This window comes from Humulus lupulus, chromosome 1 (assembly GCF_963169125.1).
Source record: "Humulus lupulus chromosome 1, drHumLupu1.1, whole genome shotgun sequence".
Classification (NCBI taxonomy): domain Eukaryota; kingdom Viridiplantae; phylum Streptophyta; class Magnoliopsida; order Rosales; family Cannabaceae; genus Humulus; species Humulus lupulus.
In genome coordinates this window covers 159,885,931-159,900,215 of record NC_084793.1, presented here as the reverse complement: position 1 = coordinate 159,900,215, position 14,285 = coordinate 159,885,931, and the positions used below count along the sequence as shown (strand labels likewise).

General features: G+C 32.4%; 1 protein-coding gene across 2 annotated transcripts; it reads right to left on the bottom strand.

Annotated features, from left to right (window-relative positions):
• Window positions 1–1,746: 1,746 nt before the first annotated feature.
• Window positions 1,747–12,047, bottom strand: LOC133799736 (chaperone protein dnaJ GFA2, mitochondrial). 2 transcript variants are annotated; one of them, XM_062237738.1, is made up of 18 exons: window positions 11,745–12,047; window positions 11,561–11,651; window positions 11,339–11,413; window positions 10,864–10,949; window positions 10,362–10,445; window positions 9,592–9,630; window positions 7,833–7,919; window positions 7,656–7,700; window positions 7,467–7,554; window positions 7,272–7,336; window positions 7,104–7,178; window positions 5,344–5,416; window positions 5,072–5,163; window positions 4,837–4,908; window positions 2,968–3,024; window positions 2,829–2,877; window positions 2,202–2,268; window positions 1,747–2,060 (listed from the first exon to the last, which is right to left on the bottom strand). In XM_062237738.1, the coding sequence occupies exons 1-18, from the start codon at window positions 11,817–11,819 to the stop codon at window positions 1,961–1,963; spliced, it is 1,320 nt and encodes a 439-aa protein (XP_062093722.1). In that variant the 5' UTR covers window positions 11,820–12,047; the 3' UTR covers window positions 1,747–1,960. The 2 variants fall into 2 exon arrangements, with proteins under 2 accessions (XP_062093722.1, XP_062093728.1); XM_062237744.1 differs by having other exon boundaries at window positions 1,747–2,057; window positions 11,745–12,041.
• Between the last annotated feature and the right edge of the window lie 2,238 nt (window positions 12,048–14,285).

The following is a 14,285-nucleotide window of genomic DNA, read 5'->3' as shown; positions in this document are numbered from 1 at the left end:
CTTGATTAAAAACCCATCAGAAACTCAAAATCAACTCTTGAGCCACAAGCCTAAGACCACCTCAAAATCAGCCAAACTAAACCAGAATTTCAATGGAAAACAAAGTCTAAAGCTTACCTCAACTGGAAGTTAATTTTCCCTAGCTGCAACAAATCCAATCCTAAGTTTAGGCCTTCAATTCCCAAGCTTTCAGCCAACAATTCTCCTTAATTCTCAAGAAATCCTCTAAGAAAATGGAAGAGTACGAGGGAGAGAGAGAGAGAGAGAGAGAGTCGGTTGGTGGATAGACAAGAAAGAGTGTTTTGTGTTTTGTTTTTTTTCTTCTTAAGGATTAAGTAACTTAAGCTAATCCCGAGGCTCGGGTACCAAAAATGTCCTTGATGGAAAAATGGTCAAAAATCTCCGATATTCCCTCCTAATCTCACTGACTTCAAATATATCATACTAATTCCCTTTACCCGATAACCCAATAAAGTACTCGATACCCAAAATACCCCTTGACTCACCCCGAGTCGGGTATTAAGTCCCGTTGTGCCTTTCCCACTAACTTGCTCCCTATGATCGTGTCGTGCTGAGTAACCCAAATAAACTCACATAATAATGTGGTCTCTCACATACATCACATATATGCACATATATACAATTATGCACATAACGGGCAAAATTACGAAAATTGTCATTCTAATAAGAAATGGGCCCACATGCATATTTAATACCCATAAACATGCATATCTAGTTTATATTATCATATAACTCACATAATCACATAATTACCACAAATATACCTCATATAAGCATATAATTCCATAAATTGTCATCCTGGCCCCTTAATCAATGCCCTACGCCTTATTAGGTAATTTGGGACATTACACGTCAATTCTCACTGTTAAGTTCGATTATGACACATACGCGAAAGTACCCAATTAAATGAATATTTGCGGCAAAAGTACCAAATTAAAGAGATATTTGCGGCGAAAGTACCTAATTTAAGAAATGTTTGCAGAAAAAGTACTCAAGTTATAAATAAATTTCACGACATGTAGGTGGACTTAACAACGAAATAAACAGGTGCACTAAACTGCACAAAAACATTGACGAGAGGTATTTTCGCCGCCAAAAAAATAACTTAGGTACTTAAGTGCTACAAATACAATAATTTAGATACTTTCGCTGCAAATATCCCTTATGATAATAATATATAATCCTATTTTTTTACTAATTATATTAATATGAATTCAAATATTATAAAATATTATTATTATAACAATATTTAATACAAAATTAGATATTTAATACTTATATTAATATAGTTTAAATATTATAAAATATCATTATAATAATATATATAATATATAATCTAAATTTTTATTAAAAAAATTATCATTTATGTTTAAAAAGGTTACCATATTATATATATTTTCAAAAAATCTTAAACAATATTTTGATTTAATTTTTTATTTAATATGTTTATGTTATTATATAATATTGTTTATTTATTTGAAATTTATAAGACCATAATACAAATTTAATAAAAATAATTAATAAATTTTATAAATCAAACTCATCAAACATGGTTTCTATCTAAGTAATATATATATATTATATATGGGTGGATTCTCAATGGTTACATATAGTTACTTTAATATTAATCATTGGATAGATCTAACAAATAAGCCAATATGTACAGTGCCATCCAGCAGCATGACCAAAATTGTATTGTCATCCATGTAAGATACCAATGATACATAAACCTAGAAACAATCAATCTTTTATTTATATATATAAATAAAAAGGTCAAATACAATAAAAAAATCACTCCAAAATTTCCAGACCGGAAGGGTCATTTCAGCATAAATAAATTGCCTTCTCATTTCTTTTTCTACAATGCATCAATTAGTTTGGTTGAATTAAAAACCATCGTAATTGGTATATGAATAATTCAAGAGCCATTCTTCTCATTTCATCCAGATGCTCCAGCAGCAGTTCGCTTCTCAAATTCCCCCTGCTCTTCTTTGGCAAATTCTTCTATTAATTCACGCTGTCTTTGAGTTAGATTCCTGCTTAGAAAGATTATGGCGTAGCAAGAAATATAACATTATCAGTCTGCAGACAGCACTTTTTAACATTCTATAAACTTCAACGGCGGGGAGAAAGATGGAATGCTCCTACCATTAACACAGAGCAAAAGATGGGAATCTTACGTTGGAATGCTGACATTGAAGTGCACGTACTGGTCACCAAATGAATATGAATTCCTTGTCTTGATTCCTGCCACACAAAGTAGCATAACAATGAGAGAAAACCAAAGAAAACAGCCGCATACAAAAACATTACTACCACAAAATAGAACAGATCAATCTAAACAGAAATGAATAGATGAAAAAGTCCCTCATCATGTAAGACAATCAATCATTTCCATAGCTAAAATGAGCTAACAATGATCATGTTGTATTGAATTACTAAGGATGGTGGTAAACATGGACTCAGTTTGTGGTAACTGTCGATAATAGAACAAATCTGCAAGAGCATGCGAAAATAAATAATTGCAAAGGCAGGAAAGCCTGAAAATCTAGTTATTCAAACAGAAAATAGAGCTAATTACAAGTCTCACAAAATTGATGCACTAGTTCAGAATGCCTCTATTTATGACATTAGATTCTTGCAATAATAAAAAGCTGGTTGATAAAAATCCTACGCTGGTTTATAACTTTTCTGTCTTAAAATCCTCAACCAAAAAATGAAGATACCACCCCTTGACTAAAAAATCACTCCCAAATATAAAAGATACCGAGCAAACAAAATAAAAGAGCATAAATCTAGTTCCCCACCTTTCTTCTTAAGAACTACTTTCTGACCAGGTTGAGTGCCAGGTCGAACCTGCAAGATTAAAAAGAAAATAATGTAATATGATGGCAAGAACTACCAAAAGCAATTCGCGTAAAAGGTGTACTGCATTACTGTTCAAACCTTTAAAACAACATCTCCTGTAAGAGTTGGAACTTGGATAGTTCCCCCTAAAATCGCCTGCAGAAAATAAAAGTCACATAAGCCCCAAAAACTAAACATGATGACTCACAAAAAGAAACATGCCATAGTTTACACAAGAAGTCGACTAAGTGGAGTCTTAAGAAATTAAAAAATAACAGTTATAAATTACTGGTTAATATATTAGAAGCTAATACCACATTAATAGCATTTTACAAAATGGGTACGGGAATCATTTATTGCGTAGTGATTCAAGTGTCTACTAAAAGAGTATTGCTATATGACACCTTAAGGTGTATAACACTACATGATGCAGCATGCGGTAATAGGTGCAATTTAATATCGGATCCCACATAAAAGAAGAACCCTAGGAAATGATATTACCGTTAATCATTTATTCCTCTTTTTCTACTATAAAAATCCTAAGATATTTTTACCTCTAAGAGGCTATTTGATCATATGCACCAATGTTTAAAAAGTATTTTTAAGTCTAGAGGCATTTTGTCTTTGTGAGGCAAAGCGTAAGGCGTAGTGAGGCGTATGCCTCAAAATGTCTCAAACATAACATAAATCGTCACATAAATTATCCAAAACTCTAGAATAAATTTATAAAATTTAGTTTCTAAAATTAGAATACTAGAACAAACTTGAGTAGTGGAAGCAGCTCTCCTCTCTGTTTTTTTCACTTCGTTTATATTTTTCTTTTTTGCTAGGATGTGGCTTATTTTTATTTCACTTAATGAAATTTGAGCAGAGCTTTTCCATCTGAATAATTTAAATACAATTAATGGTTTTTTTTTTTTAAAAAAACCAACATTTATGCTGGACTAAGGGCATTTAAGCCCAGCTTTATTAAACTGAGGGAGGCGTACACCTCCCTTAATTTAGTGAGGCATCCTTAAAGGCGGCACCTCACCTCAAAGAGGCAGAAGCCTCTCTGTCACGTCTTAAGGCTTAAGACCTAAGGCATTTTTCCACCGCCTCAATTGAGACGCGACTTGATATGCAAACTATCTTTAAATGGGCAATGATCTTGATTCATTTTCCTACGCTATCATAACAAAATCAAGATTTCCATCAATCTATTTTATTTTATTTTTGAAAAAGAGATAAAGGTCACATGTCCATGAGCGACCTCCTCCCAAGACACCAATCAATTTTATTTCATTTCCCCCTTGGTCCATTCCAATTATGATTAGGGTGGAACAATGTTTAAAAAGGCGTTTTTGAGGCGCACCTCAGTTTGAGGCGGAAAAAAAATGCACCAAGGCGTGCGCCTTGCTTAGCAGAGGTGAGGCATATGCCTCTCTGTAGTGAGGCGCTGAGTTGAGGCAGCTGAGGCGGAAATTGAGAGGCATACGCCTCAGGGGTGTATTTTCGTAATGGACATTTTTATGCCCAAAAAGGCCCAAAATCAAATTACAATACAACTGATCTAAATAGGCCCAAAAAAATTGATTAGAAGTTTGTTCTAGGATAGTAGAATCTAGGATTCTAGTTCTAGAAACAAAAGTTTTTATTTTAGAAATTTAGATAATTTATGAGATATTTATGTTTGAGTTTTATGATACATTTTATGGTATGTTTGAGTTTTATAAGACACGTTCATCTTCCTTTATATCTTTGGGTGTTCTAAAAATATTTTTTTAATTAAATATTTGAGGCTTACGCCTCAATGCGCCTTAAGGCATAGGCCTCGCCTCACAAAAACAAAACGCCTTGAGGCGTAAAAGCGATATTTTAAACATTGGGGTGGAAAAACACAAAAATATTACATCCAAGTCTAACCACCTATAACACTTCATCTACAAGAGATATCACTACCAAGAAACAAAAAACATTATACATCACCTGCGTAATACTCAGAGCAGTATCAACATGAATGTCAGCGCCTTCCCTACGGAAAACAGGATCTTCTCTAACCTACAGAGGAGAAAGCGAGGGAAAAAAAAGGACAACATAATGCAAGCATTCAGGATAATAACAATAAAAAAATAAATATAAAAAAATCAGGCTAAGACTGTCAAACAAGAAGCAAACTATCAGCAAGTCACAGAAAATAGTATAAAAGCTATAGGTAATGTACCCTAATGGTAACATAGAGATCACCAGGTTGATTTCCATCAGGATCTGCCCCACCACTACCAAAGACCTTTACAGTTTCATTGTCATCTACTCCTGCAAATGAAAAACAACGGAGTCAAACACTTGCTTTGCAACTAGAACATGATAAAAAGGTGTCCAATGTAAAGCTCTAAACATTTGACGATACAATGAGTCAACACACATGTTAACAAAATACCACTGATTAAGGCAAGGTCAAATACAATTCTAGCAAAATTCTTATTGTAGGTGTACCTGGCACAATATCTAACTTGACCGATTTGACTCCATTCATCACTCGTTGACCACTACAAGATTTGCAAAGTCTCTGATAGTAAATACAGATTAGTTATGGACACGTCAAAGCTTGGCATTATGCTATCAAATAAAATACAAGGGAGAAACATTATATTTCTATGTTTAAATATTAACAGCAATGTATATAATGCATTTATACAAACAGCAATCTATACAAAAATAGAGATATATATACATACTAGAGACAAGCAACGTTCAATGCATGCTTGCTTAGTTTTATTTATAGAATTTATTAATATTTTATTAAATTTATATCAGTGTCATATATATTTCAAATAAATAAACAATATTATATATAAAAAAATTATCTAAACATATTAAATGAAAAATTAAACCAAAACATTGTTTATGATTTTTTTAAAATATATATAATATGATAACTTTTTTAAACATAAATTATAATTTTTTTTAATAAAAGTTAAGATTATGTATTATATATTATTATTATAATGATATTTTATAATATTTAAATATCTAGTTTTGTTTTAAATATTATTATAATAATAATATTTGAATTTATATTAATATAATTAATCAAAAATTAAGATTATATATTATTATCATAATAATATTTTACAACATTTAAATTCATACTAATATAATTAATAAATATCTTGTATTATATATTATTATAATAATAATATTTTATAACATTTAAATTTGAATTTATATTAATAATTATTATATATACATAGTCTTATATTAATATATTTTGTTAAATATTTAGAATATTCTGTTAAATATTTAGAATATTCTGTTAAAGTTTAAATATAAACCGTTAAATTCAAGAATTTTCGTTATCTACATAATTTTTATATAGAAGAGATATATATGTGTGTGCACGTGTATGTATAGAAACAGCAATCCCAGCTACTCAAGATGTATCCTCCCTCGCACAAACATTAGAACATATACACAGGACAAAATTGAAAGACATAATCAGTGCTAAGAAGATGAATTCTGACCATCACTTCATAGCCCCTTCCAAATAATTTTGGTTAGCTTGGTTCAGAAACAAACAGTTTAGCATTATAAACAGCACTATTTAGACTACAATTTTGATTATGCAACTACCAAGCAATGGGAAACAAATAGTTTTGCATTATAAGCAGAACTACTTAGAATACAATTTTGATTAAGCAACTAAGAAACAATGGGCATATGTACACATTTTTTTCTAGTAACAAATGAAAATAAAGATGCTTCTTAAATGCGTAGCCGTAATTGTCTTCATCACTGTGAAATTTATGATGTTGAGAATATATTGCCCATATGCAGTTTCCGTCAGTAATAAGAAACAGAATTGTCTAAGCTACCAGGCACCTCACACACACCCAACTTCATTCCATTAGAAACTGATCGTGTAATAAATAGAAACATATTTGTCACATGCAAATTCGAACACTCATCTTATCAAAGTTTAGTATGTATTAGCTTGTGGCAAAGCTTGAGGGCAATAAACCCCTACTGACTCAATCTTGTTTTGTAATAACATATTCAATGAGCTCAGTTGTTCTACTCTACTTCTACACAGAAGTCAAAACAGCAATTCAAGAAATACTGATGAAAGGTGATTTTTTTTTTTATTTTAAAAGAAAGGTCATAGGTGCCAATCAGAAGGAAAACAGATCAATTATCTCCAGAACCTACATGCCTATAATGCTAAAAAAAAATGCCAGATAGTACATGAACCATACCGCAAAAGTTTTTCCAGTTCCACCACACTGAGTACAAGTTGTTTGCATCCTAAATGGGCCAGTTTGCATGAATGTCTGAATAGGGCAAAACATGAGTTTGGTGACAAGTACTTAACATCTATAATTTTAATGAAAACCTTAATAATTAATTTATTTTCAAGAACCAACCATGCCAGAGCCTCTACAGCGCTTACAAGATTCCGGTCTGGTTCCAGGTGGCACACCACTCCCACCTAAAATTGAGCATTATAAACAAAAACAAATGAAAACTTATGCCAACAATAAAGTAAATGCAACTAGATTAAATAAAACTTAATAAGAAAACAGAAGTTAAGAAACATCTAGTAAGATTAATAATCATACCACATGCTTCACAAGGCATAGCAGCTTGAAATGTCACAGTTTTACTGCAACCTTGTACAGCTTCCATGAAAGATAGTTCAATGGAAACCTACACATTATTTAATATAAATGAATAAGATGTACATCAAACATGACAACAACTGTAGAGCAAGATTTATAAGTTTAACATAAATGAAAAGTGAAAACCACCTTAACATCTTGACCGCCAAAATTCTGTCTGAAAATGTTGAAGATCTGCCAGAGCATACAGTTATGTCATAGATGCATGGTGCACCGAATTAAACAAATTCATCGTTTAGAAGTTACATGATAATAGTAAAGAATACACTTTAAAGTACAGGCAAAAACTCAGGAAGTAGCCCTTACATTATCATCAAAAATATCCTTGAATGGATTCCTAAAATCATTTGAGAAGCCAGAGCCTTCTTGCTGTTCAAACGCTGCATGGCCAATCTGCAACATTAGGCAGAATAATGAAATATATGTACTTGTTAATCAAATTAACAAAGAGAAATGTAATATAGAGAAAATGTTGGCATAATAATGATAGAAACAGTAAAAAAAATAAAGACATTGAAACACTAGTTTTATGGTTATGATATTGCAACAATGAAATTGATACACAGCAGTAGTGTATCTGCCACAAACAGAGAGAAAATAGAGGGAAATAGGGAGGAACTGTATTGAAATTAAGGAAATGAGTCCAGGATATTCGAGAGACCCGGTTTCTCTCCAGAGCCAATGCTCAATTACAATAAATCTGTCATACCCAGCTCTAAACATCTCATCCCTATTTATTCCCTTAAAACTTTCCAAAAAAAACATTCATCAAAATAAATCAAAACAATTAACAAGAAACCACCAGCTTTCCAAAAATATCCTACCCCAATTCTTCTCACTAATTACGGGATCTCTTAGCATAAGTGTAGCGGATTGGTGGTCTATCAGAAATCAACAGAGTTCTTTTAATATAGCATTCCACCCTTTCTCAACAAGACATTGGTACACAGCAGAACCTCTCTTAAATTAGTTTGTTATCATATAAATACAACGAGAACTCATGATAGCTCAGCAGTACTCTGAAATTCACAAAGCATCATTTTCTGCACTTTGGCAATTAAAATGAAAATTTTCTAACACGTGACAGTGGTGCCGAAGAGGCCGCAAAAGCATGGCTTATTTTGACTCATGCGTTGGAGGTGATTAATGGTATCCAGGGCTCTTGTTGGGCATTGCAATATGATGGAACTAGAATAAACCATTCTCATTCTTTTGTTAGACCAGCCATACGTCTAACATACTCTAGGCGCAAGAAAGGATAATGTAGATTTTATGTTTTCATTAATTAAATGTACTAATCAGCAAGTTGTAATTTTCTTAGTGGCTGCCTATTTTGTTTAGTTATCCTAGTCAGCCTTATTACTAATTTTAGTTGGCTGGGATTGCTTATAAATAGAGTCAATCTCTAGTTTAGGGGGCATGAGATTAATTGAATTGTACTTTGTAGAGTGAAAAACCTCTTGTGGAGTTAACCAAGTGACTCGAAGACTTGGTACACAAATTGTATTCTTGCTCTTGTTATCAATAAAGGTTCATTCTAAGGATTTTCCAATCTCTAGTGTGTATCAGTTTGGCTGTAGGAGGTGTTTTCAATGTTTATTTTAACTTTAAGCTTGGTGTCTGTAAACTCCAGCCCCATCAACTAAATTTTAGTAAAATTAAAGAGGCTCTTTGGATAAAACTCAATCCTTATTCTAAATATAGGCTTGTTTGCCTATAAAAGCCTAGCCCCCATCAACTGAATTTAGAAGGATAAAGAGGGTCTTTAGAGAAAACCCAATCCTCAGTGATATTCAACAAATAAACTAATGTGGGAGAAAGAAAAAATGAACACAAAACTATTAACATTATTCCATTTCAGAAGCTATTGGCCCATTGGGGAAAAAAAAACACACCCACACACACAGATTTTGTACTTGAAAACCTGCCACTGAAAAAGGTCGGAACAATCTACCATCTATCACCAGATTCAACTCAATGAAAAGTACTTCAAAGAAAAAGTAATGAACGAATTGAATCAACAAATAACATAAATATATTTATCAAGATGAGTTACACATCACACCTCATCATATTGTCGGCGCTTATCCTCATCTTTCAAAACCTACAGAAAAAAAAATGGTTTAAGCATTATATAATAACTGATTAGAATACATCTAGCAGGTTCTTGGTGCAGGAGAAAGACCTCATATAGCCCTTCCTCCTTGGTGTTTGCAAACGAAATTGTGAGACTATATCATTTATTCTTGCTGATAAGAAGCCTTTTGGTTTTGGTAACAGAAACATGACAGAAAATACATTAAACTGCGTAGCTATGGCCATCTTGTTGAATAGAATTCTTCTGTCCCCAAATTACATTTCCTCCTTGTCCCACCATTTAAAATTTAACAAATAAATGATGTATAACAGTGTAGATTTTAATAAATATGAGAGAGTGAACTTAAGTGTTGGGACAAAGAGGAGACGTATAATTTGGAGACACTAGATTTTTATTCCATCTTGTTGGCTTTTTGAATGCACAAGAGAATTATCACATTTTATTATGAGCTGGATTTGCCATTTTTTTTGTGGGAAATCAAGTTCGTTGCTTCTCTTTGAGCTTTGGTAGATAAAGAATTCAAGAATTTCAACTTTCTTGGATTGTTCTGGGCATGAAAAATCCTAAGTTCAGCATATCCTCTTTTTTCTTGGTTTTGAGGATACATTATCCTTTAACAATATGTAGTTCATTTTTATGCAATAGTCTTATTTCCTAATCTCATCAAAGAAAAAAATAAAATAGGAAAAACAACTAAAAAGATAAAAGTGTGAGTTCACAACAGAAGTATATATTACCTCATAAGCCTTTTGAACTTCTTGAAACTTCTTTTCTGCCTCAGGATCTTCTTTATTTGTATCTGGATGAAGCTTCTTCGCAAGCTGGAGAACAACATAAAAATAATTGAAGAAAGGAGATGTAGAAAGGAGTAACTCAAGCTCTGTAGCTCACAATAAATTTTGTTCTTAAATAGATACAAAAGCAGAAACTTTAATAGGAAAACAAGAACCAAGTATGATAAATAACACATGCAAGATTACAAATCCTATATTTATGACAGGCAAATTACTTCCCCCACTAAAACTATTATATTATATCATAACAACAGAGTATACTAGAGAAGCTATACTAGATGTCCCCTTCGATCTTCACATATAAATATTGAAAAATAAAATTAAAATTATAGTATTTCACCTCTACAACAAATCAGATCATTAGAGCAAGAAGGATCAGGCTACAAACCCATTCAATACATTCTTTGGTATGCAAAATTTTATATTAATGGTGATAAAAACATACCCCATAATATGCTTTCTTTATTTCAGATGCGTTTGCATTCCTGTTCACTCCAAGAATATCATAAAAGTCTCTTGAAGCCACGGAAGCTACAAAGAAAGATAAAAACTAGTAAAAGAGCCACGCGTATGAATAGTATTGACAAGAAAACAAAGAACCACAAAATGCATACAAAAAACCAAAAAAGAGATACAAAACCATTAAGCCCCCTACCTTCTCCTTCCTTTTTTTAAATACTAAAGTATGCATACATGGAGAGTGCAATCAAAAATGGATTTCCACCTCAAATGACAAGTTTCCCAATTGCAAGAGACAATTGTATGTTGTGAAAACTAATTTGCAGAAAAAATGTGAATAAAATTATTGCAATAGAAGAAAAAGGAAAGAATGATATAAAAATAAGCATGATACATTTCCCATTGTTAAACATAAGAAAATATGTGAAAATAAATAACAGTAGTAAAAGCTTACACCATACCAGTGCCGTGAATTGTTCTTGCTGAGCCCAACTTGTCATTCAAAGCTCCCAATAAGAACCAGTTCCTTGGATAAACTGCCAAAGCCGTGAGATAACAGTGACAAGTAAGCAACAGTCCAAAACCGAGCGAGATCAGGCATTCTACGCTTCAGATACCAAAATACCAACAAAAACGAAAAAATAAGCTTAAAAGCAAAACCCACGTAAAAACACTCTACATACCATCATTAGAAGTGAAATTTCGAAAAATTCTAGATGGGTTTGGTCCTGAATGGATTCTCTTAGAACCACATCGGAACACGGTCTCGTATACCTATAAAGTTCGACAAATTTTGTTAAAAAAAAAAAGATTAATTTCATAGCTAAAAGGGAAGGAATCTTGAATTCAGATGGATGGAAAACGTACAAAGTTTCGAGGGTTGGAGGCAATGGAACGACGAGTGAGGCAGTGGAGGAGCCTGGCGCCGTTCGATCGAACCATTGGAGAAGGCTTATCGTTTCTCTCTCTCAAAGATTCTTCCCAGAATTTCTACAAAAGTAACGAGGACTTCTTCCAAGGAGTTTGGGAGTTGTTAAACCCTAAAGAAACCCTAACTAGAGAAAAGGCTCTGGAAGGTTCCAGTTAATTGCAGAGGCACGTAACACATTACGCAACAAATAATACCGACCTTTAGAATTGAACCACAAAAACCTGATTTGTCGGAAATTTTTTTTAATTTTCTCAAAGGCTTATTCTACAGTTCATTCTTTAATGCTAAACACACTTAAATTGTAGTGGAAATTACGTGAGGAGTGGATTTTTTTACTTTTTTTTTTTCAACTTTTTCTAATTTTTGCTAATTATATGGAAAAATATTGTAGAAATTAGAATAGATACACAATTTTAGAGAGTGTTATCTATTTTTACCCATGTTTTAAATTTTTTATATTTATACCCATTTTTTAACCAGTATTCCCATAATACCCTTTAAGAGTTTATTATTTGTATTCTCCCATTCTTCCCACGATTCCCCTCACCTTCTCTCTATTCCGACCTTTGAGCTTCCCTTGTCTCCGGCAAGCTTCCCCATCACCACCTTCGAGCTTCCCCTGTCTTTGACGATGACTATTATTCGGCAACTGCGCAAGTGGCGGCAGCTCCATCGAAGCAGGCTGCAGCGCGATTCTTCCCCCACAACAGAGCCATACTCCCGATTGAAGCAAACCCCTATATTTCCAACGACGGAACCGAACTCTGATTGAAGCAGACTACTGTTTCTTTTTCTTCCCCAACAACAGAGCCAACCTCCGATTTCCAAGCTATTTTAAAAGCTTGCTTTCTTGTAGTGAGGTATGTAAAAGAGTTTTGTTTAATATTTTTGCACTTCATTTGTTTGATGAAAGTCATCATTAAACATCAAACGAATAATTTTGTTCTTATATAGTGTTTTCATTATTTGTGTTTGTTTTGATGAAAGTCCTCATTGCTTTTCGTTTACAAAAACTATAGATGGTTGTACAATTTTTCAGATTAGTTGTAGAGTTCTTTTGATAGTCTGGGATGAAATTGAAATTATGGACCTGTGATTCCATTTAGAAAGTTGAAACTCTACTTTTATGTTACATAAACATAAACTCAAGATTCATGAAAACTTCAAACTACTTTAGCTTCATAACACAGATATACACATACTTCATTCCCTCCACAAGGAAGGAACAAGTGATGATGATGTAGACAAAGTTTCTAATTTAATATCTAACTTTAGCAAGATCTATTGGATATTCTTGAATCTTTGTTGTGTTACCTTGAAATCTTCAAATCCAGCTTTCAAGCCATCCTCAATGGTTGATAATCCATCTTGTATCTGTTTTAGATAACCAAAACGATAAATAATCTTTTGAGGATTTTAGTAAAGGAAAATAATATTATTTAACTCAACAAGCCCTTGAAAAGAAGCACTAATACTGAGGGAAGAAGATAAATCTCATTTAATACTAGGTACAAACACACAACATAGGACAACATATGGATACTTGGAAAACTTTGATGAGCTTCAGCTCACCTGTTCGCTTAATTTCAGAACCTTTAAGTTCAGCAAGGGTCCCATCATCATTGAAAATTGCATATCACTTCTTAATCAAAATTCCCTCTTCAAATCAAATTCACTCAATTTTTATGCATTTCTTAATGACATTTTCTAATATACGTGTAAATCATAAAATTGACAAATTTTATAGAGATATCTTTTTATTTAAAAGATGATTTTATATTCCTTTTATTGTGATTTTCGAAATTAATATCCTAGATTAATTTGTAAGGTTTTCAAATAATTATTTATTTAGTTTGATATTCTCACAATATGTTTATAAAAGGAATTTGTACTTGGTTTTATAAAGAAAATATTATGTGCTTATTCGAATTCATTTCTGGAATATTTTTCTATTGATTTTCGTGATGCTAAAGATAATTAACTTCAGGAAATACAATCTTTGAATGAATTAATTGTTATTTCTATCTTGAGAAATTTGATCTGACGCAAGTATTAGCTATCCCAGCAAAATATGTGTTTGTCGAATCAAAATCAACTAAAAATGGCAAATCTTCATTAATCAAGAATATTTGAAGATATTCTTGCTTTTATTGGAGATTCTTTCTGAACACGAAATGGTCTCTATAAATAGACTTTTAGGGCCTTGAGAAAAATTAAACTATTTGGTGCATAGTTTGTGAGTGAATTGTAATATCTAAGAGGGTTTATAGTTTTGTATTCATGAACATTGTATTCATGTGCTCTTGTAGTAAAATGAGGGTTTAGTTTTGTAGTGAGTCTAAACCACATTCATGAGTGAATACATGTTGTAATTTGAACACAATTTTTATAGTCTTCGGGAGAAGAATTTTACAAGCCTTGCGCTAGGAGGATGCAAGCACTCGCTGGCCATTAAAAGGAGTTCAAGTGGTTGGGCT